Here is a 26821-nt window from a genome sequence, read left to right on the forward strand (position 1 = left end):
ATAATTATTGGCAACAATTTGATCTGTGATATCTCTTTACTATATAGTCTATTTGTTGTATTCACAAAGATATTTGAGGTCTCTGTTTATAATACAGGGTTCCATCATCTATTAGTTTATGAAAGATAGTGAGCTTCTAACACAGGGTTCTTAACCTGCAGTCAATGAAATTGGTTTTTTAAAATATTTTGACAATTTTATTTCATTCTAATTGGTTTCCTTTGTAATCATGCATTTTATTATATATATTTAAGATAATTTTTGTAAATTTAATACAGTGCCCAACATATGGTAGGTACTTAATAATTGTGTTACATACACACACACACACACACACACACACACACACACACACACACAAATTTTAAGGAATCTATAAGATTTATTAGACTGCTAAAGAGGTTTCTGCTTTGTACGGATCATTTTAACCACCAAGCTGGCCTTCCAGGTCTTCAATAGTCACTAAAGTTTTGCAGACTTCAGTGCGACTTAACTTTGGTCTCCTGGCAGTTCCTGGAACATGACACTCCGTCTTCGGTCTCCGTGCCTTTGTACTGACAAAGATCTCTTGTGGGCCTGGAATATTCACTTTCCTCACCTCCACCTCCTGATTCTTTGTCTTCGTTCAAGATTAAGTTCAAATCTCAGCTATTGCAAGGAACCTTTCTGCAATCATCCCCAGCCACTGACACTTTCTGCTTCCAAATGACTTCCGTTTGCACCACATAGATCTTGTAAAGACCTACCTCCATGCGGGCTGTCTCCTTCCAGCACCGCTTAACCTTTCTGAAGGCAGGAATGAACGTTCTTTGCACTCCTGAGTACAGTCTAGAACAGAGTGAGCACTTCATCCTTGTTAACCAGCTGACCAAGGCTAGATTTCCCCAAATTGACTGTAAATTCTGTCTTGGTAACCTCAGTACCTGCACTTGAGTTAACATTGAGGCTGATTGCTCGACTCTCACTTCTATAATTCAATAAATTCAGTTTCCTCTTATGATCATCCCTCCTGACTGGGGCATCCTACCTTTGAGCTTACAGGTGTAGATTTCCCATAGCATCTTCTCTAAAGATGGCTGGAGCCCCTTTCACTTAATGGGTGCCCTGCCTTCCTTGGCCACCCTGGCCCCTCCTCACTGGGGAACATTACAGTCGACTGGCTCGGCGCCAAGAAGGAGGGTCCGGATTAAGCAGATACCACCTCGGCTTTGATCCCAGGGGAGAAGGACGGGTTTTATTTTACATTTTTTTACTTTGCTCTGAACGAGCCCATTGCTGGAGGGATACATTTCAGCTTCTTTCTTTGTTCCTCATATTTCCTTACTACCCAAATACCACGACCCAAAGCATCAGGAAGAAAAAACCCAGGTCTCTTTGTGGGCTACCCAGGTGACAGCTTCCAAAAGGAAACAATATTTCAGTTCAACCTGGGAGATCAAGTTTGCTGCGATCCTGCGAGGCAGGCGGCTTTGGAAACCTGCAGCATCAGGATTCAGATCGATGGAACAATTTCTGGAGCCCCAGAATGGGGAGCAGCGTGGACCCTATAACCCTTCAAAGAAAAGTGAATAATTTCAGTTTAGCTCTTAAAAAGAATAACCCTGCACATGTGAGAATTATGTAAGATTTCCCAAAGAGCTCATTGATGCATTAAATTATCTACAAGCTCTTGAAGTAGGAAGAACAGGTAATATTCCATAAATATAATATTAATATTATCATATTAATACTATATAATATATAAATACTATTAATATATGTTATATATACACATAAATATATATTACATAGATATTAATATTATTTCCATTTAATGGATAAGAAAACTAAAGTCCAAAAATTTGAGAAACATACAAAGAAAGGTAAACTCAGTCTCTGTTCTCATCAAAGTCTGATGGGGAAGGGGGGAACACGTAAATCATTAGGAATATACATGCCATAGAATAGATAGAAAGTAATCTGAGAGGGGAAAGCGCTAGATGCTTCTACTTTTGCCAAAGAAGTCTCGGTGAAAGCCAAGGGAAGTGAGAGGCAGAGGTGAGGGGGGAGAACACTCTGGACATCGGGGACAAGCAATGCGAAGTAATGGAGCCAGGCTTTGGAATATTGTGTGCAAGGAACAGCAGGAAAGCTAGTGTCATCAGACTGTCTAATGTGGGACAAGGAATAAAGGGTAAGAAGGCTGGAGAGTGAGGAAGGGAGCAGGCAAGAGCTCTAAAGGCCAGGTAGGTTTATAGTTGATCTTGGAGTTAGTAGAGAGTTGCTGGAGATTATTCGGTTGTGAGCTTTTTTTATGGGGGTGATGAAGTCAGACTTGTACCAGAGGAACATTATCATGGCAGCCAAGCAGAGAATGAATGGGAGAGATCTGGGGCAAGGAGACCAATTAGGAGTAAGTCCGGGTGAAAGGTGACGGTGGCTTGAAGTAGGGTATTGGCTATGTAAGTTGAAAGAAAAAGAGCATTTATATAGCTAAGTATTTTGAAGATAGGATATCAATTGATCGTCATAACAACCCTAGAAGATTATTATCTCCATTTCACAGTTTAGGAAATGGAAGAAAAACTGAGATTAAGTGACTTGTCCAATGTCACACAACTCATAAGCGTCTGAGGTTGGATCTAAAGTCTGGCATTCGTGACTCCCGACCTGGTACTCTACCCACTACGGCCACTCGCTATCTCCTGAGAAAAGGGGATGTGTACGATAGATGCTCTGGGGGTAAAAATGCAAAGCTCTGTCTACATATCAGAAATGTGCGGTCTCGAGAGCTAGGAGTCAGAGAAGAAAGCATGGATTGTGAGCCTGAAGGACAGGGAAGAGCAGAGGGAAGTTCCCAAGAGGGGAGGGTTTGGGAGAAAGGCAACAAATTCTGCAAGTGGCTAGTAGGAGAGAAGCAGGCATTTGAGGATAGACTTAGAACCAGAGGGGCCATCAGGGGCCGGACAATCCAATCTCCTGCTCTCACTGAGAAGCCAACTGAGCTGGGGCATGTTGTGGGATCATAAGAACACCTCTGAGGTCTTCCAGTCCAATCCCCTCATTTTACAGTCAGGGAAAATGAGGTTCAGGGAGGATGAGCTGCTTAAAGGCATGTCCATAATAAGTCCCAGAGTAGAAACATGGAGTCTTTTGTACTATCACCCTACAGAGTCATCAGTCCTAGACTGCCACCTTTGAAGGCTGAAAGAGATATTAGACTTCATCTAAGGCACTGGGGGTGTCCAGCATGGAGAGGAGAAGATTGGGAAGGGGGAGAGGGAGAGCTACTGATGATGCAACATGGAGAGAACATAGCTGAAGGTGGAAGAATTTCAATTCTGGCTCTAACATTTGGCCCTTTTGTGACTTCAGGCAAGTCCCCAAATTTTTCTGGGCCTCAGTTTTTAGCAGCATTACCTGAGGGGCAGTTGGGACTCGGTGATCTCAGCAAACCTTTTAAGCTTTAAATTGATGATGCTGTGATTCCTAAATCTGTCAAGAGATCCTCACAGCAGGGAAATGGAGGCCCTTCCCCCTTCCACGTGGTCCCCTCTAGACAGTCTTTACCCCACCAATGTCCATTCTAACTGTGGCAGTGAGAATAAAATGGCGCATTATGGATGTGGTAGGAGCAGGACAAAGGACAGAGGCACTATGGCTAACTCCTCGTTCATGGAAACGTCCTTGGATGCAGCTCAACCTGATCTTTGGGCACTGGTTTTATACAAATATACCTACGCGTACATGTGTATAAATATGTACATAAACATAGATACACTTGTATATGTACGTGTGTGTATGTATGTGTATATATATATATATTATATATATATAAAGAGAGAGAGAGAGACAGAGAGAGAGAGAAGGAGAGAGGGAGAGAGACAGAGAAACAGAGACAGAGAAAGACAGAGACAGAGAGAAACAAGAAAGAGAAATAGGAAGAGAGACAGATCGATAAAGAGAGATGAAAAGGGAGAGACAGAGAGAGAAAGAGAGAGGGAGAGACAGAGATAGGGAGACAGAGAGAGGAGAGAAAGGGAGAGGGAGAGAGAGAGGGAGAGGAGGAGAGAGAGACATTGAGGCATCTCTATGCTTCTATATTCACATGTAGATCGAAACATATCACATCACACTATTGGCTCCCATGGAGCTCTTGGTTCTTTAGAACCCCCAGATACTTTCATGTTTAATGGTACATTTATCACAGACTTTTTAAATCACCTTTTTGAGCCCATCCCTACTTCGTCTCTTGTGATCCTTGGGAATCCTGGCTCTTCCATACAGTACATTAGCCCTCCTTCCCAGTATATTTCATCAGCAAACGTGTCAAAGGGACCGCCTTCTGCACCTTCATCTATGTTTCTGGCAAAGTTATTTAAGCCGGACGTGATAGGGCACAGATCACTGGCCCACTCCCCCTCCCCCCGGAAGCTCCCACTAAGCTGACTGCTCTCTATAAGCCAAACAACCCCTCTCTGAACCAAAGCAGTCAACTAGAGTAGAATCACCCTAATGGTGGATCATCTCCCTCACACATTTCTCCATTTTCCCACACAAACCACATGAGATCCTTTGTGAAAGTCTTTTCTGCACTCCAGGTAAAGTCTATCTTGAGCCTTCCCATGATCTGTCAGGTTAGCTATCTTGTCAAAAAAGGAAATGAGATTAGTCTGGCATTCCTGCCAATCATCATTAATGGTAGCATTTCCATTATATCAACATTCTTGAAAAATTGACCCTAGCTCTATAAAGCACCTGGCACGCTGCCCAGAATCAAATAGGTGCTTAATAAATGTTTTTCATGGCCCCAGCCTAGTCAGTTTTTGATCCCATAATCCTTGGGGGCAGACCTTCATTTTTTTTTCATTTTGTTTTTTTGTATTTCTAGCAGTTAGGGCCATGGCTGGCACACAATAGGTGCTTCATAAATGTTAGTTGGATTGGGTTATTTCCAGCTTGGCTCTTGACTCTATTCTGCATACAAACGTATTTTCCAAGGGCAGAATGATTCCATTCAGATGCCACGCCATGTGGTATGCGTTTTAAAAATCCAGCTCTTTGATCTCTCGGGTTCTTTTAGAAATAATCAGCATTATTTGTGGGCAGTGCTGCCGGAGCTTAATTCTTGATCTTATCGCCACAGCCGAAGCCTTCCAAACAGGAGGCCGATAGCTGATTAGAATCGTTTGCGTCGGGGCCATAAGCTATCTTTGTCATTACTCTCTGAAATCTTGAAGCAGGAAATCCATTTTGCTCCCCGACGGGCCTCAGCATTTGCCTGCCGAGGCCGTGCCCGCTTCTCGCCCGCTCGCCAAATCTTCCCGAGAGATGTTGGCGGCTGACGATCCCGTAACCCCTATAACAAAAAGACCGATAATCTCCTGGAACCTACGCCGATTATATAACTCAGTGCAAACCACTTCAAGAGGAGAGTGCATGGAAATCTGCAAGTAGGTACTTGCTTTCCTTAGGAGGTTGTGTCCAAGATTGTCTTTGCTCAGAAATGAATCTGTAAAGACTGGATAACTTAAAAGAATTGAGAGAAGTCCATAGGAAAATGTTTTCTTTGTAATTTCATATCCTCCTCTACTCCCTATTGTTTGCTGAAATGTTTTCCAAGCCTCTAAAACTCAGTGGCCACTAAACAATACTTATTCTTTTCAAAGTCCTAATTATCAATCAACTAATCTATTAGGGGCCTACTATGTGCCAGGCAATGTGCTAGGCCCTGGCGATTCAGTGACAAAAATGGAATAGCTCCAGCCCTCAAAGAGTGCACATTTTATTGGGGAGAGACAGAATGCACACATATAAATATATACAAAATGCAGAGATAGGGTCATTTGCCATTTTTTTTTTTTTTTTGTATTCCTAGAATTTAGCACGGTGTGGAGCGTAAAGTACTTAACAAATGCTTATTGTCTGACTAACTTCTGGGGGAAGGCACTTTTCCATCTAAAGTACATTTTTCAAGTCATTTAATCCGTGTCTTGGAACCAATGGAGAAATGTACTTAAACCGTAACAGACAAGTCGTTCTTCCAAATATCTCCGGGGAGAATGAGTCCGTTTACCTCGCTCAGGCACAGGGCCCAAGAGCCGAGTGTCTACAAGTAATCGGGCACCTTCTTTGCATCTCTTTGCGATCACTGTTGAAGAGATGGAGGACAGTCAGAGAGAGAACTGAAAAAAGGACAACTGAGGTGCCTTAACCCAACTTTCTTTCTTAATAAATGAGGAAATTGAGGTCCTTTGAACAGAAAAAGTCAGTGACAATTCCCCGTGTAGAAACCCAGATCTTCCAACTCCCAGGGCAGATCCTGGTACCTAAGAATGGCCATAATTGCCGGAGTGACAGAAATCCGGACAGGGGAATCTCCTGTACCCTGAGGTTGTGGTTTTTGCCTCTGAGTCTGGGCCCAGACTCAGAGTTACCTGGCTAGCAAGGAGCCAGTATTTGAACCTGGTATTCCCAAATCCGAGTGGAACCGTCCATCTGCTGTTGGCATCTCATCGTTTGCGGAGAGGCTAATTCTGCTGTCTGCCTTGCCTCATGGGAGTCCCCACTTGTTCCTGCCTTTTTCCTTGTTGCTTTTCTTCCCTCTTATCCTATTCTGAGGTGCTTAATTTTAGGGATCCCTTTAACCATCAAGTAAAGCTTCTGGATCCTTCTCAGAATCATGTTGTTGTTGTTGTTGTTGTTGTTGTTGTTATTCATAATTAAGGGAGATGCTAAATTTCAATTTGAGTTTCGTGGAAATAAAGAGATATTTTCCTCTTCCAAGTTCATAGACCTTGTCTGTGAAATCCATTTACGGACCCCCATTCTACAGCTCTTTGGTGGACGTCCTTCATCTCCCATGATTCCAGTCATACCTGATCTTCTCCTAAGAACAGCGAGATTATCCTCTCTCTTCCACGTTAAGGATGTCTACATCTTAGAAACTCCACGGAGCAGTTTATCCAGATGCCCAAATCTCACCCCCTCCGCTGGCCGCCCACCACCCCCCTCACAGTCTGGGCTGTGTATGAGCTTTTGTTTTGGTTTCACACGATGGCCATTGGTCCATTTATTTTGCTTAATGACCCATTTAAGAAACAGCCTCTTTGGTGGTGGGATTCAAGGTTATTTTCCAGCATTTGAATGGGGAGAGGTTTGAAAAAAGGGGGACTCTCCTGTGAACCCTATAGAAAGCCAGAAACAATACAATAAGCAGCAGCTCACCTTGCCCTTGACATTCATTTGAGTTACTGGTACCCGTGGATGTCTGAATTGCAAGGACTCACATTATTCCTGATCGAGGGGAGAGGCCATTAATCAACGAACATAAACTGAGCACCTACTGGGTTCCAGGCTCAGGAAGAATAAAGCAGTTTTACTTATCATAAGGCAGGACTTGAGGTGTGTTTCACTTACTGCCTGGGTAATACTAGACAAGTCACTGAATCTCACTGGGCCTCAGTTGGCCCATTTGTAAAATGAAAGGGTTGAACTTGATCTAGCTCAAGATCTAGGATCTGATGAACCAAAAGCCTCCAAAGGGGAGCCTCGTTGTGGAAAGCCGCCTGCTTCCTCACAGATTCCAGCGTCCACGGCCTCTCAGCAGACAGGGCTATAATCTGACTTCTGCCGACATCTTACTGCCTTCAGAATTTCCAAAATAATAACATGGGGAAAATGAAGCGGGCAAGCCCCAGCCTGCGCCGTCACATGCGGAGACTACCTTATTTAGCTGATCAGATTTCACGATTTCCCAAGCCTGTTGTATAAAGGGGGAACAAAGATTGGTCTTTGACCCTCCAGCGTTTCCTCATTCTAATTTCCACATTCCATGAAAGGGAAGGACAATTGGCCTGTGTGTGTGTGTGTGTGTGTGTGTGTGTGTGTGTGTGTGTGAGTGTGAGTGTGTAAATCAATTGCATTGTAAAGTCTGTTAGTCAGAATTTCATTTCTGATCTGCAAAATCCATGTTCTCCCCCAAGAAAACAAAGCGTGCTTTTTGATTTCTGTATACTTCACCTGCTTTTCAGCCCCATGAGAAAAAACAAATGTCCCATAAGGCAGTTTAATTCTTTTTTATGAGGCCTCGCATGACACATGGTCCAGGAGAGCTGAAGAGGGGGGGGAAACCCTATTCAACCCCCAAACCCCCATGATAACTTGGGCAACTCCCTTTTTAATCACTGAGGTTTTTGCATAGAGGGATTTGTACATAAATGCCTCTTAACTCTGCAGTTACATCAGAGTTCAAGGTGTGTTGAAAGAAGAAAATAAGCCGGGGGATAAAGTCGGCCCTGCTAATTCTACCACATGCTGACTCAAGATGGTCCCACTGGCTTTTCAGGCCTAGGGCCCCAGGGACCCCAGCAGCCCCAAACACTGAGAGACCAGCTGCTGCTGGAACAAAGGGCAGGGAGGGGAGACGGCTGGTCACCAGGACCAGGCAATTCCTTCCTTCTCGCTGGATTTCCAGGCAATAAGCATTGATTAAGTGCCTACTATGTGCCAGGAAAGTCTAGGGCCCCAGGGACCCCAGCAGCCCCAAACACTGAGAGACCAGCTGCTGCTGGAACAAAGGGCAGGGAGGGGAGACGGCCGGTCACCAGGACCAGGCAATTCCTTCCTTCTCCCGGGATTGTGGGGTAATAGACATTAAGTGCCTACTATGTGCCAGGAATTGTGCTACGTGCTGAGGATTTATTTAACATGGTCCCTGCCCTCAAGGAGTCTGTCCACTTGGAAATGGATTGGAGAAAGCAAGGGAGGGTTCAGGCTAATTTCCCCTGACAGAAGGTGGCGACCAACAGGAAGGCCATCAGGAGCTCGGGCTGATGGTCCACTCTGAGTAGAACACTCTCCTGAGGCAATGGAACGAGCCTTTTGTAAATGACTCCAATGCTTTAAGGGGCTGGGTCCTCATTAATGGGGAGTGGGACTCCCTCCTGGGACAGAGACCACCCGGCCATCCCAGGTCTTCAGCAATGAAAGGGAAGTCTTTCCCTCTCTTGGTAACCAGCCATGGGGGGGGGGGGGGGAGGGGATCGGACTGTGACCAGCGCCTGCCAGGGCCCCGTAGCTGGAGCGCTCAGTGTGGGATCAGGGAGTCGTGGATTCAAATCCTGCCTCAGAGAGCGACTGGCTGCGCGGTCCTGGCAAATCCCTTTTCCTCCTAATGTTCTCATGGGAGGGATGGACCCTCATAGGTCCTTCCAGCTTGGAGCCCAGTGCACAGCCTCAGACCAAGCTTTTCTGGGATTTGTTCTTCCTTCATTTCGCTCCGCCTCCTCATGACCTCACTGGATATTGGAGTCATTTGCCATTTCCTTCTCTAGCTCCTTCTACCGATGGGGAAACTGAGGCAAGCGGAGTAAAGTGACGCGCGCAGGGTCACGGGTAGGAAGCGTCTGCGGCCAGATTTGACCTCGGGGATGACATCGTCGAGAGCTCTGACCACTGAGCCACCCAGCCGTGCCCAGGGTACCATGAGGAGGATGCTGGCCACTGGGGCTGGGGGCAGGGCAAGCATGAGTCTCCCCGGGGTGTGGCCTGCAGACCCTCCTGTAGTTTCTTTCACTCATTCTCCTTGCTAATTAAGTGCTAAGCTCCGTCTCTTTCTTCCAGAAGGACCCTAATTTCTCGGGGTGTGTTTTTTAAGTTCAGTTCCTGGAACAAAGGCCCGGGTACCACTGTGGCCCCTCCCGGCCCCACAGGCTTCAGGTCAGAAGCCTAGGTGTGATCTCCTGGGGGAACCCAGGAGCCATTTTCCCCAGTTAAAAGTGTTCTCAGGCCCTTTGGTCTTCCCAGAACACGGAGGCTCCCCCAGAGTCCTTGAGACCGGCCCCCAAAGCCAAAGCCCCTCAGCAACAGGGAGGGGGAAGGGGACTTGAAAGCACTTGCAGATATTTTATTTTCTAAAATGGGGGGACCAGGCCAGCTTTGGTCACCAGGCCCCCCATTTCCATTAAAGAGAGCCCCAGTCTTTGTCACGAACACTTTGGCTCCCTCACCCTCGTCCCAAGGCCCGACAGACCCTCATTTGAAGCATTTCTTGCCACCACGTCCCAGCCCAGAGAGGGCCCTCATTGCTTCTCACCTCCCAACAGACTGACTCATTCATCTGCCTTCAGGACTTTCCCAACTCAAGCCTCCTTCTCCTTCCTCCTCCTTCCTCCTTCTTTTTCCTCATCCTTCTTCCTCCTCCACCACCTCTTATTTTCTCCTCCTCCTTCTTCTTCATTCTCTTCCTTCTTCCTCCTCTTCTTCCCTTCTCTTCCTCCTTCCTCCTCATCTTTTTTTCCTTCCTCCTCTCATTTCCTCCTCCTCCTTCTTTCTCCTCCTCCTTCTCCCTCCTCCTTCTTCCTCTACCTCCTCTTTTTATTTCCTCCTCCTCTTCTTCCCTCCTCTTTCCTCCTTCTTCCTCCTCATCCTTTCTTTCCTCCTCCCCTTCTTCATCTGCACCTTCCTCTCCCTGTTTAAGTAACTACCCAGACTCACCGTCCCAGCTCTCCTTCACTCCTCTAAGGGCCCTTGTCAAGTCACCCACCATGTCTCTTCTCTCTCATCCCTGCCTTTCTCTACACATTCACTGTCAAATGCCCCCCTTTCAGCACTCACCTCCCTATTTCAATGGCCTCCTACGTAGACTCCCTGCTTGTAATTTCTCCTCTTTCCACATGATCTTCCAGACGGCAGCCAAAACGATCCTCCTCGTGTCATTCCTCTACTCATGCAACATCAGTGGCTCCCTACTGATTCTTCCCTTTGATAAAATCATATCAGTCTAACACTGAAAGCCATTCTTTCCAGTCTGGTGCCAGCTAACCTCCCCAGGCTTACCCAGCATTAATTTCCTTAGCACACTGCACACGTGTCCGAACTGCCAACCTCTCCCACCTCCAGGACTTCATATTTGCCCCCTATGCCCTCTTGGAGTCGGTACCGCTTTCATGGCTCAGATCACAAAGTCCTTCCTGAATCTCTCTCCTACCTTTTCTGAAGTAGGTATATAAGGTATAGACTCATCTGTTTACAGATGCAGCTAGGTGGTACAGTGCTTAGGGTCAAGAAGACTTGATTTCAGATACTTGCTGTATGACCATGAACAAGTCACTTAAACATCGTCTGCCTCAATTTTCCCATCTGTAAAATGGGGATAATAATAATAATAATAATAATATTTAACTCTCAGGGTTGTTGCATGGATCAACTGAGATAATATCCATAAAGCATTTAGCATAATTCCTGGCACACAGTGGGTGCTATATAAATGCTAGTCATTTTTATTATTAATATGACCTCTAATGCTCCATCACAGGATACTTTATTTTAGTTATTGTGCAAATATCTTATGTCCTCTAGCAGATAATATCCTCATTAAGGTCATGGGCTTTAATTTTTTTAATTCATTTTCATATCAAGTTGAATTAAATCTCCCGATGCCCTAAAGTAATGATTAGGCAGGATTGAATCCTAGGATTTACACAAAAAGGCATCTCGGAAGCACTGTTTCCCGTGTGCCATGCACTGTGCCAACTGCTGGCCCCACAGAGGCACAGACTCTGAACGGTCCCTGCTGTTGGAGCTTACTCCTCCTCCATTCACCAGGATGGGGCAAATTGCCGTTGGCGGTTTATTTTATTTTTTTCAAACTCAGTTGGAAACTCCATTTGCATTTCTTTCTGTCCTCTTGCATTTCTTCTTTCCAAACGTCGGGCCAAAGTTGTCTTCCAGAATTCAGTTTTTCATAGTCCTCCCACCCATTGATATCTGTGTCTTCCATTAATATCCACCAGATGTGGTGTCTGGGCTTTTCCAAGCTCTGCTGTTTTCACTCTACACTCCCAACCTCTTGTTGGGTCCATTCGTGTTATATCTCTGACCTTGCTGGTGTTACTAACACCTCACAAATTAGTGTCATCTGCAGCTTTCCATCCCGTGTTGCTCTTTCCCGCTTACAGATCATTAATTAAGAGGTTAAGCAATACCAGGCCCAATGCTCCCCTCGACAGCGAACGACAGAGGAGGAAAGAAGGCAAGTTTTCCAACTCCACCCCAAGCCTGGCGTGAGAAAGATGATTCGTAATGAGATAGTTCTCCGCTGGACGCTTCCCTTTCCCTGCACTGGCCAGGTGCTCGTTCATCATCACACTCTGTTTATCACTTCTCAACCAGCTTTCCATCCACGAGAACACGGCCAAGCCCTTGGAATTAGATGGGAAGGCAACATTTCATGAGCTCTAGGATGGGCCCATCCAGACAAGTTCAAACACGATCCACCAATTGGACTTGCTCCTTCGACTCTTAGCATTTCTGCTGAAAAACCGATGGATCCTTTTCAGCTTTTGATTCTTCTCCAATGTCTTTGTTCAAAAAGAATTGTCTCTTATATATGAGGCACACTGTGCTGGGATTCTGTTGACATAAGAAAAGGAAACACCCACCACTGCAGACCAGGCCTGTCTTTGTGAGTTGACTTGGGCATTTCCCTCCAGTCATATAACCAATAGTCAACCAATTTTGTTTCTTTTTTTTTTTTAAAGTCAACTGGATTTGAATCCAAGTTTTCCCGATTTTAAGGCTTTCTCTTACTCTTGAGTATCACAGATACAAAAACAAAACAAAGCAAAAAACAAAACATCAAGGACCTTCCATTCAACTGCTCAAAAACTAGGGTTCTTCTGAACCAGGTCAGTCTTTCCAATCTCATCACCCTGTGACTGCCACTGTTCTCCTATTGCTCTTCTTTTCACATCCATAATATCATCCTTTCCTTCAAAGGAATAAAAACTCACGCTCTCTCTCACATCCTTACTGAAATTTCAGAAAAGGAGAGTTGGGGAGATTCCGTATTCTAGGAAGAGAATAGTTCTTAACCTTAAAAATGCCAAGACATGTTCTAAAAGATTGCCGGGCGTTATAAGGTCTGGAACCAGAATGCGGCTTGATTGCTGTGGGTGTGGTCATGAAGAACAACCTGTTTTCCCTTAAAGAGTTCCTGTTTTCAATCCTTGTAGGTTTTAATTTAGTCACTTTCAGAAAATGGTTCTGTTTTTTGAGTTGTAGGGTACCCCAATAACCCGAGCAATGGTTACCCATGCTCAGCTCCCCATTCCTCATGTGCTCCCACCCAGTCACCTCCAGAAAATGCTTTAGCTTTTAGAGTTGCGTTAGGTACCCCAATAACCCCCAATAACCCCAATCTGTTGATGGGATGAGCACTGAGGCTCAGCATCATTCGCTTATTTAGCGGGCAGTCTTTAACAGTTGTTATTGATGAAAAACGAGATGGATTTTTAAGTTTGGGACATCTGAACCAGGCTTTGGACAAAAGGATTTCCAAACACAAAGAGGGAAAATCCACGTCGAGCATGGAAAACACTCTGAGGAAAGTCACAGAAGGAGAAGGGACCACCATGAGGAAAGGGATGGGGAGAAGGCCGGCTTTTCTGGTCCATAAGACACACGAACAAGCTTTTGTTTTGAGGTTTGATCTATGATTTCGTGGATGTTGGGAACACTTTCTACCACTGCAGATGGACCCAGGCTTGGAGTTGCTGGGATAATGAGAGGTGCAGGAAGGCTTGAAGGAAGCTATCTCTGTTTCTGAGCCTTGTCCAATATCCTTCCCACTATATGGCCATTTTTTTGCCTTAAACGTGATTTATTTCTATAGGAACAAATGAAGTTGTAAATGATTATAAAAACATTTACTAAGGGTTTATTATATACAAAGCACTAAACCATGTGTTAGGAAAATTATTTTCAAAAAGGCAGTTTCCATCCTCAAGGAGATTATGATCTAATAGATTAAGGCGACCCACATCAGAGCACAGTGTTCAAGAAGGAAAGGGAAGTCACAAGGAGACACAGGACAATTTACTCCCATGCCCTGTTTTTATAAATAAGGGTTGGATTCGATCTCCTCTAAGGGCAACAAACTTTAAATCTCTCCGTTGAATTGACTTCACTTTGGCCAAGCACTGGCCATTGTTGGGGCCAGTTCTGACCTCTATAAAATGAGGACAAGGTGTAATATAATTCTGCCTTTAACTCTGGAAATGGGAATTGAGTCAACTCTCTCTCTTTTTTTTTGCTGAGGCAATTGGGGTTAAGTGATTTGCCCAGGGTCACACGGCCAGGAAGTGTTAAGTATCTGAGACTAGATTTGAACTCAGGTCCTCCTGACTTCAGAGCAGGTGCTCTATCCACTGCACCAACTAGCTGCCCCAACTCTCTCACTCATAGAAGGACATACTGTCCAAGGTCACGCACCAAGTAAGTGCCTGAAGCTGGATTTGAACGCGGGTTTCCCTGATTACAGACCTGGTGGCCACCAGCACCACAAGTGCCCAGAAATCTAAACCTACTGTCCCTGGTCAGCCCTCGCCTATGCTTCCCCTCCGGGCGGTAATCAGTGGTCTACCAGTCACTGACCCCAAGGAGAGACTTGTTTTCCTGATGCTAAGGTCTGGGCCGCGGCTATTGTTCAGGAACATGGTACGAGACTGGACTTTGGTGGATCTCCAGGGTCACTGAAGGAGAAGGAGCTGTTCAAAGGCAGCAAGAGAAGGATGGAACATCTGGATGGTCCAGCTCCGGACCCTGAAATCCTGCCTAGACAGGTCCACCAGAGTCTGGGCACTGAGAGAGATCCCAACTATCTTTGTATTCCCGTGTTTGTTTAGTGATTTATTTATTCATCCATCCAGTTGTTTATTCATTCAAACAAATGTTCTTTCATTCACTGATATCCAAACTATCTTTGTGTTCACTTGTTTGATAAGTGATTTATTTATTCAACCCTATGGTTGTTTATTCATCCAAACAAATGTTCTTCCATCTAGTCCTTCATTCATTAGCAGAACAGCATTCAAACGAGGGGAAGGGAATCCCAATGAGAAGCGGGATCCTCTCCCAAAGCACCTGTTCTGCATCTCACTGTCCTCGGGCCTCATCCGGGGCCAAAGGAGGCTGGGATGCAGGAGTTCCCGAATCCAAGGTCAGTCCCCGACCTCTGGGCCAAGCCACGGATGAGGAATGCTTCTTCTGGACAAAGGGACACTGGGAGCTGGCCGGGGGCCAAAGGGCCCAGGACTTCCTAACTGGCCTGTGCTGCTGCCCGGAATTCTCAGGAAAGGAGGAAGTCCCACCCAGCCCATCCCCCTTCCTCCCATTGCACGGGATTTTTCTGTCAGGCTGTTTTTCTACACTGACCCCCTCCTCCCCCCACCACTTCCTAGCAGTCGTGTTACTACTGGACGTTGCTCCTCGGACAGTCAGCTTGTCTTTTCTGGATCCTAAATCAAGAATTGAGAGGGACTGTGGTCACACTAGTCTGACCCCTCATTGACAATGAAGGAAGAGTCTCTGGGAGATTTGCACAGGGTCATATAGTTACTAAAGGGCTGAGCCAGGATTCGAATCCTGGTCCTCCCAATCCTGCCCTTTCCTCTGCCCGCAGCAGCCTCTGTTGTTCTGGACTCCACCACGGATCCCCAGAAGCTCTGCCTGCGAGCCCCTTGAGTACAAACCCCCATGGCCACGTTTGGCCCGTGTTGTTTTCTGACCACTCTGGGAGGCAAAGCAAGGGGAAGTCGGGGGGGGGGAGTCCCTGCATCCAGTCCAGAAGCATCAGATGTCCCGGGAGAAAGTCCAGCAGCTGGTCAGCGGGAGGGCGGCCTCTTGGGCTTCTCAGATATACTAAGTTGGGAAAACTGAACCCAGAACCTCAGCACTATAAGTGACCTCAGAACTGAGAAACACAGAAATTATCCTAGAACATAGAATGAATGGCAGAAATGGAAGGGAGCTAAGAACACAGAATAAGGAACCACAGCAGTTAATTAACCCTTTACAGAAAGGAAACCAGAAGAAAGTGACTGAGGAAGGGGACGAGTCTCACAGAGGAGCTTCCTAGACCTGGCCCTGACTCTTTGGCTGGAGCCACATCCTAGTTTTCAGCAGGGCTGTGGGATGCCAGGAGGCTCTGGGCTGAGCCCTGTTTGGTCTGAAGTTTCTCTTCACATAGCTGGATCGCTCTCTGCCTTAGTTATGTGCCCCAAGCCCCCTCCCAGGAGGGCGGCCCAGGGGGCAGACATTTTCAGCTCAGTGAGAGCTGGGAAGACTCGGGACCAAAACAGCATCCCAGCAGTCCTTCCTTCCTTCCTTCCCCCTCCCTCCCCTTCCTTCCCTTCCCTTCCCTTCCTTCCCTTCCCTTCCTTCCCTTCTCTTCTTCCTTTACCTTTCCTTCCTTCCTTCCTTCCTTCCTTCCTTCCTTCCTTCCTTCCTTCCTCCTTCCTTCCTTCCTCCTTCCTTCCTTCCTTCCTTCCTTCCTTCCTTCCCTCCTTCCCTCCCTCCCTCCTTCCTTCCTTCCTTCCTTCCTTCCTTCCTTCCTAGGACCTTCTCCAGCCCTTGGGACTCTGGCCCGGTGTCCAAATGCTCTGTCCGGCGCCCTCAGGCCTGAGGGTTTCCCGGGTGTTCTTGCTGTAGCAGAGACCACCTGCCTGTGCCATCCAAACGTAAAGTTTCACTTAGAACCGAGCGATTCCATGAACATCAAGGCCCCGAGCCAAAGCAGGCTCCTGCCCACAGCTGGATTTTTATGAATCAGGTCCTAAAAATTTGTATGTTTCTAGTTTTAAAAGCCTTACTTCTCTCTAGTGGTTCACAGCATAAAAACAGTCTGGTGTGTCATGTCTGCTCCATCGCCAGCATTCCCGGGGAACGCCGAGCAGGGCCCCTAACACTCAGGACCCTGAACCTCCAAGCTCCTTCCTTCCAGCACCTTTTTCTATGGGATTGTCTTCTTCCATTAAGATGCAAAGTCCTCAAGGCCTTATTTCCTTATTGTGGGTCGCAGATCACAAGTCACTTAAAAATTATGTCTCTCTGTGTCTCTCTCCTTCTCTCCCTCCCTCCATCACTCTCTTTCTATTCTTTCCTTTTTCTCTCTCTTCTTCTCTCTCTTTCTCTCTCTCTGTCACTATCTCTGTGTCTCTCCCCATCTCTGCCTCTTTCTTCCTCTCTATCTCTGTCTCTCCCAGTCTTACTCTCTCTCGGTACATATGTGTATATGTGTGTGTTTCTCTGTCTCTTCTTATCTCTAACTGTCTTTCTTTCTTCTCTGTCTTCCTATCTCTGTCTCTCTCTGTGTCCCTCTATTTGTCTTACTATGTGCTTCTCTATCTCTCTCTTCCCCTTCTCTTCCTTCCTCCCTCTCCTTCCTCTCTTTCCCTTCCCTCTTTCTCTTCTGTTCTCTCTTCCTCTTTTTCTATCTTCTCTCTTTCCCTTTCTCTTTGTGCTTCTCTCTCTCTCTTTGTTTCTCAATTTTCTTCCTTTCTCTCTTCTCCCCCCTCTTCCCCTTTCCCCTTTATGTTTCTACAAATACACGTGTTATCGTGTATATATATATTGATAAATTGATTTAAGAGTCTGTGTGAGAGATAAGCCCGCTTTATGGAGTGTTTGTGAGAGGAACTGTAGCCACGTGTGGAGATGGTCACTGTCCTCTGTCCGAACGTCTGAACACAGGAGAGATAGTTTGGATATGGGGATGTCTGCCTATACTCCAAGAGCCAATGTGTATGTGTGAGAGAATTGGGTGGGGGTGAATACAGGAGGTTTGGGAGGGTCTCTAAGATCAGAAATGGATGGTGATTTCAACAAGGGAAATGAGTTTGTGCTTGTGAAAGTACGTTGACTGTGGAAGACAACACGTGTGTATACGGTTGTGTGGGAGAATAAGTATATACAATATATAAATGTTGTATGGAGTCTGGAGAACTGCTGGGGTGTTTGTGAGCACATAGGAAACGGTGTGTGAGTGAATATTAGACAAGCCCAGGGTTAGGAAATCTCAAGCTAATTGGAAATGAGAATAAATTGGAAAACCAAGAGCTTTTTCCCCCCATATTTTCATCCTTTTTGCACGGAGAGTGCAAATCCATAAGTGTGTAATTCTATCATTGAGACAGAAATCAAACCTGAGTTGGCTTAGACTCTGTAAGGAGTGAAAGGTGGCCAGGAGGAGGGTGGGGTACATTGGTGGAGGTGGAGAATCACGTTAATTCCATTTGGTTGCCATTTTCCTAAATGATTATTCGAGCGAAGGCTTTCTGATGCTATTATATGCACATTAATGATGCCCAATAAAATAAGCCCATCTTATAATTTTTCTTTTATAAGGGCTGTAAATCCAACATCCCAAGACAGTTTAAGTTTAACGTGCTATCATTATCTTCCCTTCACTGTAAAATTACTGTATCCTGAAGGTCTCACAGATCATAATATTCCTCCAAGATGAGACGGCTGCCGCAGATCATATGTCCTTATAGTATCTTGTGATTTAAATACTGAAAGATAGAGGAGTTTAAAAAGCCTTAGGATATCTGAGAAAACACTTTTAAAAGCATCATAAATGAAGATAAGTTGTTTTCTCAGAAACCTGTAAAGTTTATTAGAGCATATAAAATGGGTTTGCATCCTGAAGAATAGCCATTAGGGATCTGTTTGGGAGGTAGACGTCATACCACAAGCATTAAGGGATTTCATCAGCACGGGTGCTCCCTTCACTGACGCAAATCACGGCCCCTCAGTGCCTCGGTTCACAGTCTCTGAGAGTTGCTGTAACCAAAAAACAAAAACTAAACCAAATCCCAAACAAAACAAGCCATGTCCCTGAAGATAAGCCCGTCCAAACTTGGCTCAGATATTCCTTGAACAAGATACATATAGTCTAGCCTTCTTTTCATATTCCATGTTGAGCACAAATAACATTTAAGAGCCAACAGTCTCCTGGCCTCTCCCTCCCTTTGCCTCCATTCTCACCACATGGGTCATATTCACCCCCAACATCATCAGGGAAGCCTGAGGCCGTCTGGCGGGCTACATTTGCCAATAAAAAACCAAAATGTTTCTTAGTCATTTTTTAAAGACTCACATGGAGGGGCAGCTAGGTGGTGCAGTGGAAGAACGCCAGCCTTGAAATCAGGAGGACCTGAGTTCAAATTTGACCTCAAACACTTAACAGACAAATAGAGTCTAGCTGTGTGACCCTGGACAAGTCACTTAACTCCAAGTGTCTCAGGGAAAAAAAAAAAAAAAAAAAAAAAAAAAAAAAAAAAAAAAAAAAAAAAAAACTTGCACCTTGACGGTGGTTATAAAGGTACCTATTTTCTCCTGACATAGCATCCTAGAGGTTGCTGCAATCCTGGCTCTGCCACTTGCTTCCTGTGTGACTTTGGAAAAATCACTAACTTCTTCTGGGTCTCAGTTATCATCACCTGCAAATGAATGCTGGATGATCTCTGAGACCCTTTCCATCACTCATCCTATGGGACTCTGGGTCTCTGAGCTATATCCCTTTGTCGCCTGCAGTTTGAACTTCAGTTTCCTTGTCTGTAAAATGAAGGAGTTGGACTTAATAGCCTTTGACATCGAAATGTTTCTAACTCTAAATATACTATCCTTTGCCAGAATCAGGGTTGTTTCAGATCCCCACCTGAGATAGTATATATAAGATGACCTTAAGGTGCAATAGAAACAGACTTTATTATTAGCATAATTATTAAATGTTAAAATGTTTAAAAATTTAAAATCAAACATTAGCAAAGTCAGAAAATCTGTGATGTTTTGAGGGGAAACGCACATAACCCCAAACCATGATGATGAGAGCAGAAAGAAGGTTCTCGTGAGGACACTGCAGAAGCCAATCCAGACTTTTTTCCATCACAAATTCCAATCTTTTTTTTTTATCCCTCATTTGTTTAAATGTCCCCATCTACATTTTGACATGTTTGACATATTCATCATTTTATAAGATATGAAACATTTCCTTCTCCTTTAACACCGTTCTCCCTCGATTTGTACCTATTTGCTTTTCTGTGTAATTCTCTAGAAATCTTTAATCAATCACTTTCTTCTTAGGAAGTGCAGAATGTATTAGAGAAAGTCATTTTTCTGTTGACCAGTCTTGTTTGGCCTTCTGCCAGGACATGGGGGACCATTCTCTCCTTTCATTAACTAGAAAAGCAAGAGCATAGAAGGTTCTGGTTCCCCATAAAGACATGAAAGTCTACTGGTGGCAAATGAGTCTAAAAGTAGGAACATACCGATCGCATGGAATGGGGTCCCCTGCCTGGAAAATAAATAGCAATGCTGCGTACCCTCCACCCCCAAGACTAGAGAAAGGAATCTGACACCTTGGTGGGAGGTGGGATTTGTTGTAGGTCAAGTTGAAAGTGTGAAACCTACACAGGAAGCTGTCTCCTAAAACCATCCATCACCACCAGTTGAGTAAAATAAGGCAATTCCTGATTATGACCCACCTGAAGCCTTGGAGCCAAACTTTCCCTGATGATCCTGCTGAAAAGAATATTATAAGAATTGTCTTCTCTTGTCACAGAGAAGGTAGAAACATGGAAGGGCAGGAGCACTTCCATTTATTTGCTTTCTAGAGAATCCTAACCTCAGTGATTCTCACAAATCTTTATAGCTTTGTTTGCTCAGGGGCCAAATTGGACATTAGAGGTCATGAGAATCATTGCATGTGAAGTCTCATAAAAGCTGTGTGATGCACTAGAGCACAAAAACAGATTGAGTCCATTCCCCAAGACATGAAACATTACCAAGTAGATTCATTAGGATATAAAAATTGGCCGGGTCAATTCAGTAGAACATAGAAATTGATCAGGTCAGTTCACTAAAAATTGACCAGGTCGGTTCAGTAGGGCATGGAAATTGACCAAGTAGATTCACTAAGATGCAAAAATTCACCAGATTCACTAGGAAATTGAGCAAAGAGATTCACAGGGCACAAAATATTGACCAAATAAATCCATTAGGAAACAAAAATTCACCAGGTGAATTCACTACAAAATTGATCAAAGACATTTACCAGGGCACAAAAAAATTGACCAAGTAGATTCACTAAAACACAAAAATTCACTGGGTAGATTCACTAGGAAATTGACCAAACAGATTCATCAGGGCACAAGAAATTGTCCAAGTAGATGCACTAGGGCACAGAAGTTCACCATTAAATTCACTAGGAAACTGAGCAATTAGATCCATTGGGGCACAAAATATTAACCAAGTAGATTCCCTAAGAAACAAAAATTCACAGGTAAATTCACTAGGAAATTGACCAAAAACATTTATTAGAGCACAAAAAATTGACCAAGTAGATTCACTAGGACACAAAAATTCACCAGGTAGATTCACTAGGAAATTGACCAAATGGAGTCATCAGGGCACAAGAAATTGACCAAGTAGATGCACTAGGGCACAGAAATTCACCAGTAAATTCACTAGGAAATTGACCAAACAGCTTCATCAGGGCGCAAGAAATTGACCGAGTAGATTCACGAGGGCACAGAAATCAGCAAAGTTCATTGTACCTTACAAAGAGCTTCAGGAACATCAATCAGCTCAATGGCATTTTCCATGTCACTGTATGCAAAGTCCATTTCAAGGAGGATGCAGCTTCATATCATTTAAGTTAAACAGATGATGGTTTCAGAGGGAACTGGAATCCCCAACAGCCAGGGTTGTTAAAGCTTAAATATGCAATTTAGAAATGTAAGGGGATCTCATGCTCCACCATTCACTTTTAAAGCAGCCACTTGCAAAGTTCTCAGTGCTGAAAAAGGTAGATGGAACGATACCCCTTTAAAGGGCCAAGGCAGTTGAAACATACATACTGTGTGTCATTGACAATTAATGCCAGACTTCTTCCAGAAACAAACTCAAAAGCCACCATTCTGATACTATCAATGAAAGAACTCCCTGGTGTTCCCATTCTGCTTCCCCGAATATACCCATATCCCTTTCCACTCCCCCGCCCCTCAAGATTCCTCCTTTCTCCCCTGGGGATTCTCTTACATAGTTGTCCCAGGACTAACTACTGGCAGGTCAAAATTTCAGCCTCATGCAGACACACAGAAATGCTTAGTATTGACCCATTCCCTGCCAAAACACATAAAGCCACAAGCAAGTTTGCAAGACCACTCTTAACGGCATCGGCATGCCAGGGGCAAGGCTTCTCTTCTGGATTATTTAATTTGGGAAAAGTTGGACAGCGTCCAACGATGCTTATGATCATTCCTCACGTGAGGATGGGAATCCCAGAAGGTAGCTTAAGGCTAGCAGAATCACAATGGGAATGGAGCAGATCTCCACTCTCACAGAGGAAGAACTTAATATTCATCAATCGTTGGGGTTTGGCAAGGGGACAGGCTTGGGATGGTCAGGGGATGGGCACATTCTGAGCTCACGGTAGACATTGGCAAACACTTGTCACAGCCACAGACACCAATGGACACAGCTAGACACTCACACAACAATAACACCAGAATGCAATTTTTGAAAAAAGTTAAATAAAAGATGGTTTCTCACCCCTTAAAACAAAACTGGAACTTTGGTTTATAGGATCGGTTATGCCCAAATACCCTCCTCATCATCCTGTGGGCCAGAGATTAGGAGGTGCACAGGCAGGAGGTATGCATTGGAATGAAAGAAGAAAAGATTAGTTACATCTCGGTGCATTTCAAAGGCAAACGTATTTTGGCTTTTTTTTTTTTTTTTTAAGGATAGAGAAAATTGTCGTAACTGAAGCACCCCATCACCAACTCTGCCAAATGAGCCGAAAGTTTGTGTCTATGGCAACCCCGAAGGAAAACAGAAGACTGCCCGTTCCAACTTTGGGTCAAAATGAATTAGGATATTATAACTAGTCTGTATTAACAGATGTGTATGAGGGGGACACGTATTTTGAATGTGTTGCAAGAGGAGATTAAACTTTTTTTTTTTTTTAGTCAGCAAAGGAGTAATCACAATAAACAATTATCACTCAGTTCTTTCAGGCTAAAAAGTATCAAGAAAAATCTAAAGATTGAAAATCGCCATCTTCTGATCTTGAATTCCCTTGTCAACCTCTGCCCATCCCTCACACGTGTATGACAAGGCCCTCCTTAAATCTCGGGGGCTCTCAGAGCACTTCTCATTGTTTCAATTTAGTAAAGCCCCCTTGTTCTCCAGGGCTCCTTGATAAAAGGCAAACACAGGCTGAAATATCTGTCAGCTTCAGAAGGATCACCCAAACCGGCAGATTGTGAGACTAAAGCTCCCACTTGCTGGAAAGTTGCAGAATGTGGCGAAAGGTTGCATTCAATGTTTTGGTTAAAAGAGGGGTAACCTTTTTGTCTCCATCCCTTTGACCAAAAAGCTCTTTAAGATGCCTCAGCCCTCTGTGATGCCATAGTATTGAAGACTCTCTTCGGTGAGAAAGGTTCCAATATCTCAGACATCAAAGAGCTAGAAGGGACCCGAGAGGTCATTAAGTCCAACCTCTCTCATTACAGATGAGCAGACTGAGGCCCAGAGAATTTAAATCCCTTTCCTGGGGCCACACCGTATTTGAGGCAGCTTTCAAACCCAGGACTTGATTCCAAAGTCCCCATCCTTATAACTACAAGACTTTGCCTCTCATTATTTTAGGGGCTTGACTCTCTGGGTCCATCTGGTACATACTACCTGTGGAGGCTTGGAAAAGCTATGGAAACACTCTGAGTTCTGTTTGTTCCGTTAAAAGAGGCAGTCGGGGGCATATTATATGAGTACTGGATGTGGAGTCAGAAAGACCTGGCATGAAAATTTGCTGCACATACTTACCGGCTGTGTAGTCCCAGGCAAGTCACTTTTAAACTCTCTCAGGCTCAGTTTCCTCATCTGTAAAATGGGGCTAATAATAGCACCTGCTCACTGTGTAGTTCTGAGGACCAAATGAGGTAACATATGTAGCATGCTTTCCAACATTAAAGCGTCTTATAAGTGTTGGCCGGCAGTATTGAGAGGAGGAAGCCGTATCCGGTATCCTGGATCCCAGATCTAAGATCTGGGCAATCTGTGGTTCTATAACCAATCAAATGACGATCAATGACCTTTGAGAGCTCTAAATCAAGGATCTATGTCTGCAGATGCAAAGGTGAGGGATGTGAGACTGAAATGGAGCTCGGAAGAAACCTTGCAGGGACATAGGGAGAAGAAGGCAAGTCTTCTCGGAGCTTGCCCACTGGCCTTAAAAATTAGGTGGCGTATATTGAACCTATATTGGATTACTTGCTGTCTAGGGAAAGGATTGGGGATAGGAGAGAGATAAAAATGCAGAACACAAGGTTTTGCGAGGGTGAATGTGGAAAACTATTTTTGCACATATTTGGAAAATGAAGAAGTTATTATTTAAAAAATATTAGTGTAGTCCAGGATTGGAGGGATGGGGCGAGGAGAGAAAAGAAAATCTAGAACGCAACGTCCTGCTTACTGGGTCCTGGTTAGTTGACATTTTGCCATCATACTGAGGCCAAATGGAAACATCCCACTTGTTGACTGTCTGAACTCTATTCATAGACTTAATAGTTGGTTTGTTTGTTTGTTTTGTCATTGGAAAGATCTTGGGAAAGCTTTAGCAGACACTGTGAGACAGTAGATGAGCAGGGAATCAGTGGGGACGTAAGTTTGAGTCTCCCCTCGGACACTTGGCTTCATCAGATGAGTCTCCTTGGCCCTCAGTTTCCTCATCAGTAAAATGAGACAATTCCTGTTGTTCCTATGTCAAAGGGTGGTTGTGGAATAAAACGGGCAAGGGTCTTGGTCGAGCTCACAGCTCTGCATCAAGGCTGGTATCGGTCATCCCTGACCTTCCTTGGCAAAAAGACGCTTTACAAGATTCTCCTGAAACTCAACAATTTGACATTTTAGGGAAGACCCTCTGGGACAGACTCTCAAACAAAGGGGCAATAATTTTGTTAGATCAGTATAAGGTCTTCCCGCAGGGTTGGGAAAATAATATCCATCACGTCTAGATGTCTGAGGGAGTCCTGAACCTGGCTCACATCTTGCTCCTGACACCAGCTCAGTGACCCTTGGGCAAGTGAGTAAAAGTGTTTGAGCCTCAGTTTCTTCATTTGTTAAATGATACCCATGGAAAATCTAACTCTATGGAAAGAATTGACCCATAAGATTGTCATGGGGTTCAAATGAGATAACATTTATGAAACACTTAGCAAATCTGAAAGCTCCCATAAAAAGGTCAGTCCTAAGAATTATTTCTCTGGTGATAATGGTTTCTCATTTTCCCCAGGAAGATTTTGAGGAAGCCCACATAAATGAGAACTCCCTCTTTGTTTTGCCAAAAAGGCCAGGACAGGTCTGGTATACAGATTAGTAAGGAGTAACGAAGGAGCTGTGGTGAACTGGAAGGAGGAAAAGTCTTGGAGATAGCCACAGATGATCATATCCTGTTTCTGGTGTATTAACTGTTCCAGATTACAGAATCACTAAGCCTCAGGTTCTTCATCTACAAAATGGGCACACTCATGGCTTGAATTCAAGAGACGTATCAATGCCTTCTTACCCAGAATGCTAAGAGCACAGGCTCTGGTGGGGCACAGAGGGCTGAGATTCAAATCCCACCTTTAATCTTTAGTCCCTCAGATTTAAGGGAAGTCACTCAATCTCCCTTGGCCTCAGTTTCCATATTTCTGAATTGATCCTTCAAGCTTAAATCTATATTCCTATGTGGCAGGATGATACAGTAGGTAGAGATCAGGACAGGGAGACATTATTGGGGTGATCACTTGGACAGCTCATTATACTTGCTATGTCCGAGCACGGGCAGGTCATTTTATTGTCAATATCCTGGATAATTCTCAAGGAGTCTAAATTGCTGTACCATGAGTGAACAATCTGCATGAAGGGAGGGAACTCTCTCTATTAAGAAATCTCAACTTCAGTGAAAAGAAGGGTGTTGACACCATTTCCCCTCCATTCACAAACAGATAAATAAGAAGCAATAGTTTCAGGTTCTTTCATTATTTGGAAACTCTGGACACAGAAAGGCAAGAGAGAGATAGAGAGACAGAGAAATCGAGACAATGACAGAGACAGAGACTGTGACCGAGACACTGAGGCAGAGACATAGAGATGAATAAGTAAATGAATAAAATGGAAAAAAATTAAATTGATACAGATATTTTACACATGGAAAGCTAGCTAGCTTAGTCAAGGGTTCAAATCCTGTCATCTACTGATGACAGGACAAAACATTTAATCTTCACAGATCTCAGCTTATTCATCAGTAAAATGAGGTTTAGTGTCTTCCAACTCTCAAATCTTTGGTACTACAAAGGAAGGAGGAAGAAAACGAGCAATTATTAAGTACCTACTGTGTATCAGGTATACCTACTGTGTATCAGGTACTGTGCTAAGTACTTTATAAATATCTCATTGGAATTAATTACGGATGACTCCCCTGGAAAATAATTATCCCCCACTTTTTCTGTTAGGATGGTTCATTTCATTTTGGCATTCCGAGTTTCAGAAATTGGCTAAATTTGGTCAAAGTTTAAATCCTTCTCTCTAGAACTTAGATGGAGGGAGAAAAATCACCACCACTAATTCTTCGCATTGAAATTTACTCTAATGCAAATTACTTGTAGTAAATTAAATCTTAAAGAAAATAAGTGGTAATTAATTATGATTGAAGCAGACAGGAATTTTAGCTTGAAAATATACACTGCCAATATCACTAGTGTTCCCAGTCTACTTGTAGGAATAAAAAGAGCTCCCAGTTGTCAACTGTTATTAAAAACCAGATGTTAAGATCGATGTCTCGTATGCCGCAGAATAGAGTAAAGAACTATGACAGCCCAGTATAAACTCTGCTAACATTTAACATTGGAGAAATGCGGTTACATCCCTTTAAAGGGAACTTGGAATATTTCTGATTTTTTTTTTTCTGTCGTGCGCTCCCTGCGAAGGAAAAAACACGAGAGAAAAATGTCAA

At 44.3% G+C, this 26821-nt stretch overlaps 1 protein-coding gene across 6 annotated transcripts in view; it reads right to left on the minus strand.

Moving 5' to 3' along the window:
• Nucleotides 1–26821, minus strand: part of ERC2 (ELKS/RAB6-interacting/CAST family member 2) — a 985497-nt gene that overhangs the window by 176885 nt on the left and 781791 nt on the right. For 2 of the 6 annotated variants that reach the window (XR_007950813.1, XM_051979089.1), the window contains exon 18: nucleotides 22375–22440. The exons of 3 other annotated variants lie outside the window; for them this stretch is intronic. Coding sequence is in view for 2 of the 3 variants with exons in the window: in XM_051979089.1 (XP_051835049.1) it covers nucleotides 22414–22440 (27 nt within the window). In the remaining variant the exon portion in view is untranslated. Of the gene's footprint in view, nucleotides 1–20906; nucleotides 21620–22374; nucleotides 22441–26821 lie in introns of those variants that run through there. One more of the 6 variants, XM_051979102.1, reaches the window with a different exon arrangement.

This window comes from Antechinus flavipes, chromosome 1, assembly GCF_016432865.1.
Source record: "Antechinus flavipes isolate AdamAnt ecotype Samford, QLD, Australia chromosome 1, AdamAnt_v2, whole genome shotgun sequence".
Lineage (NCBI taxonomy): Eukaryota > Metazoa > Chordata > Mammalia > Dasyuromorphia > Dasyuridae > Antechinus > Antechinus flavipes.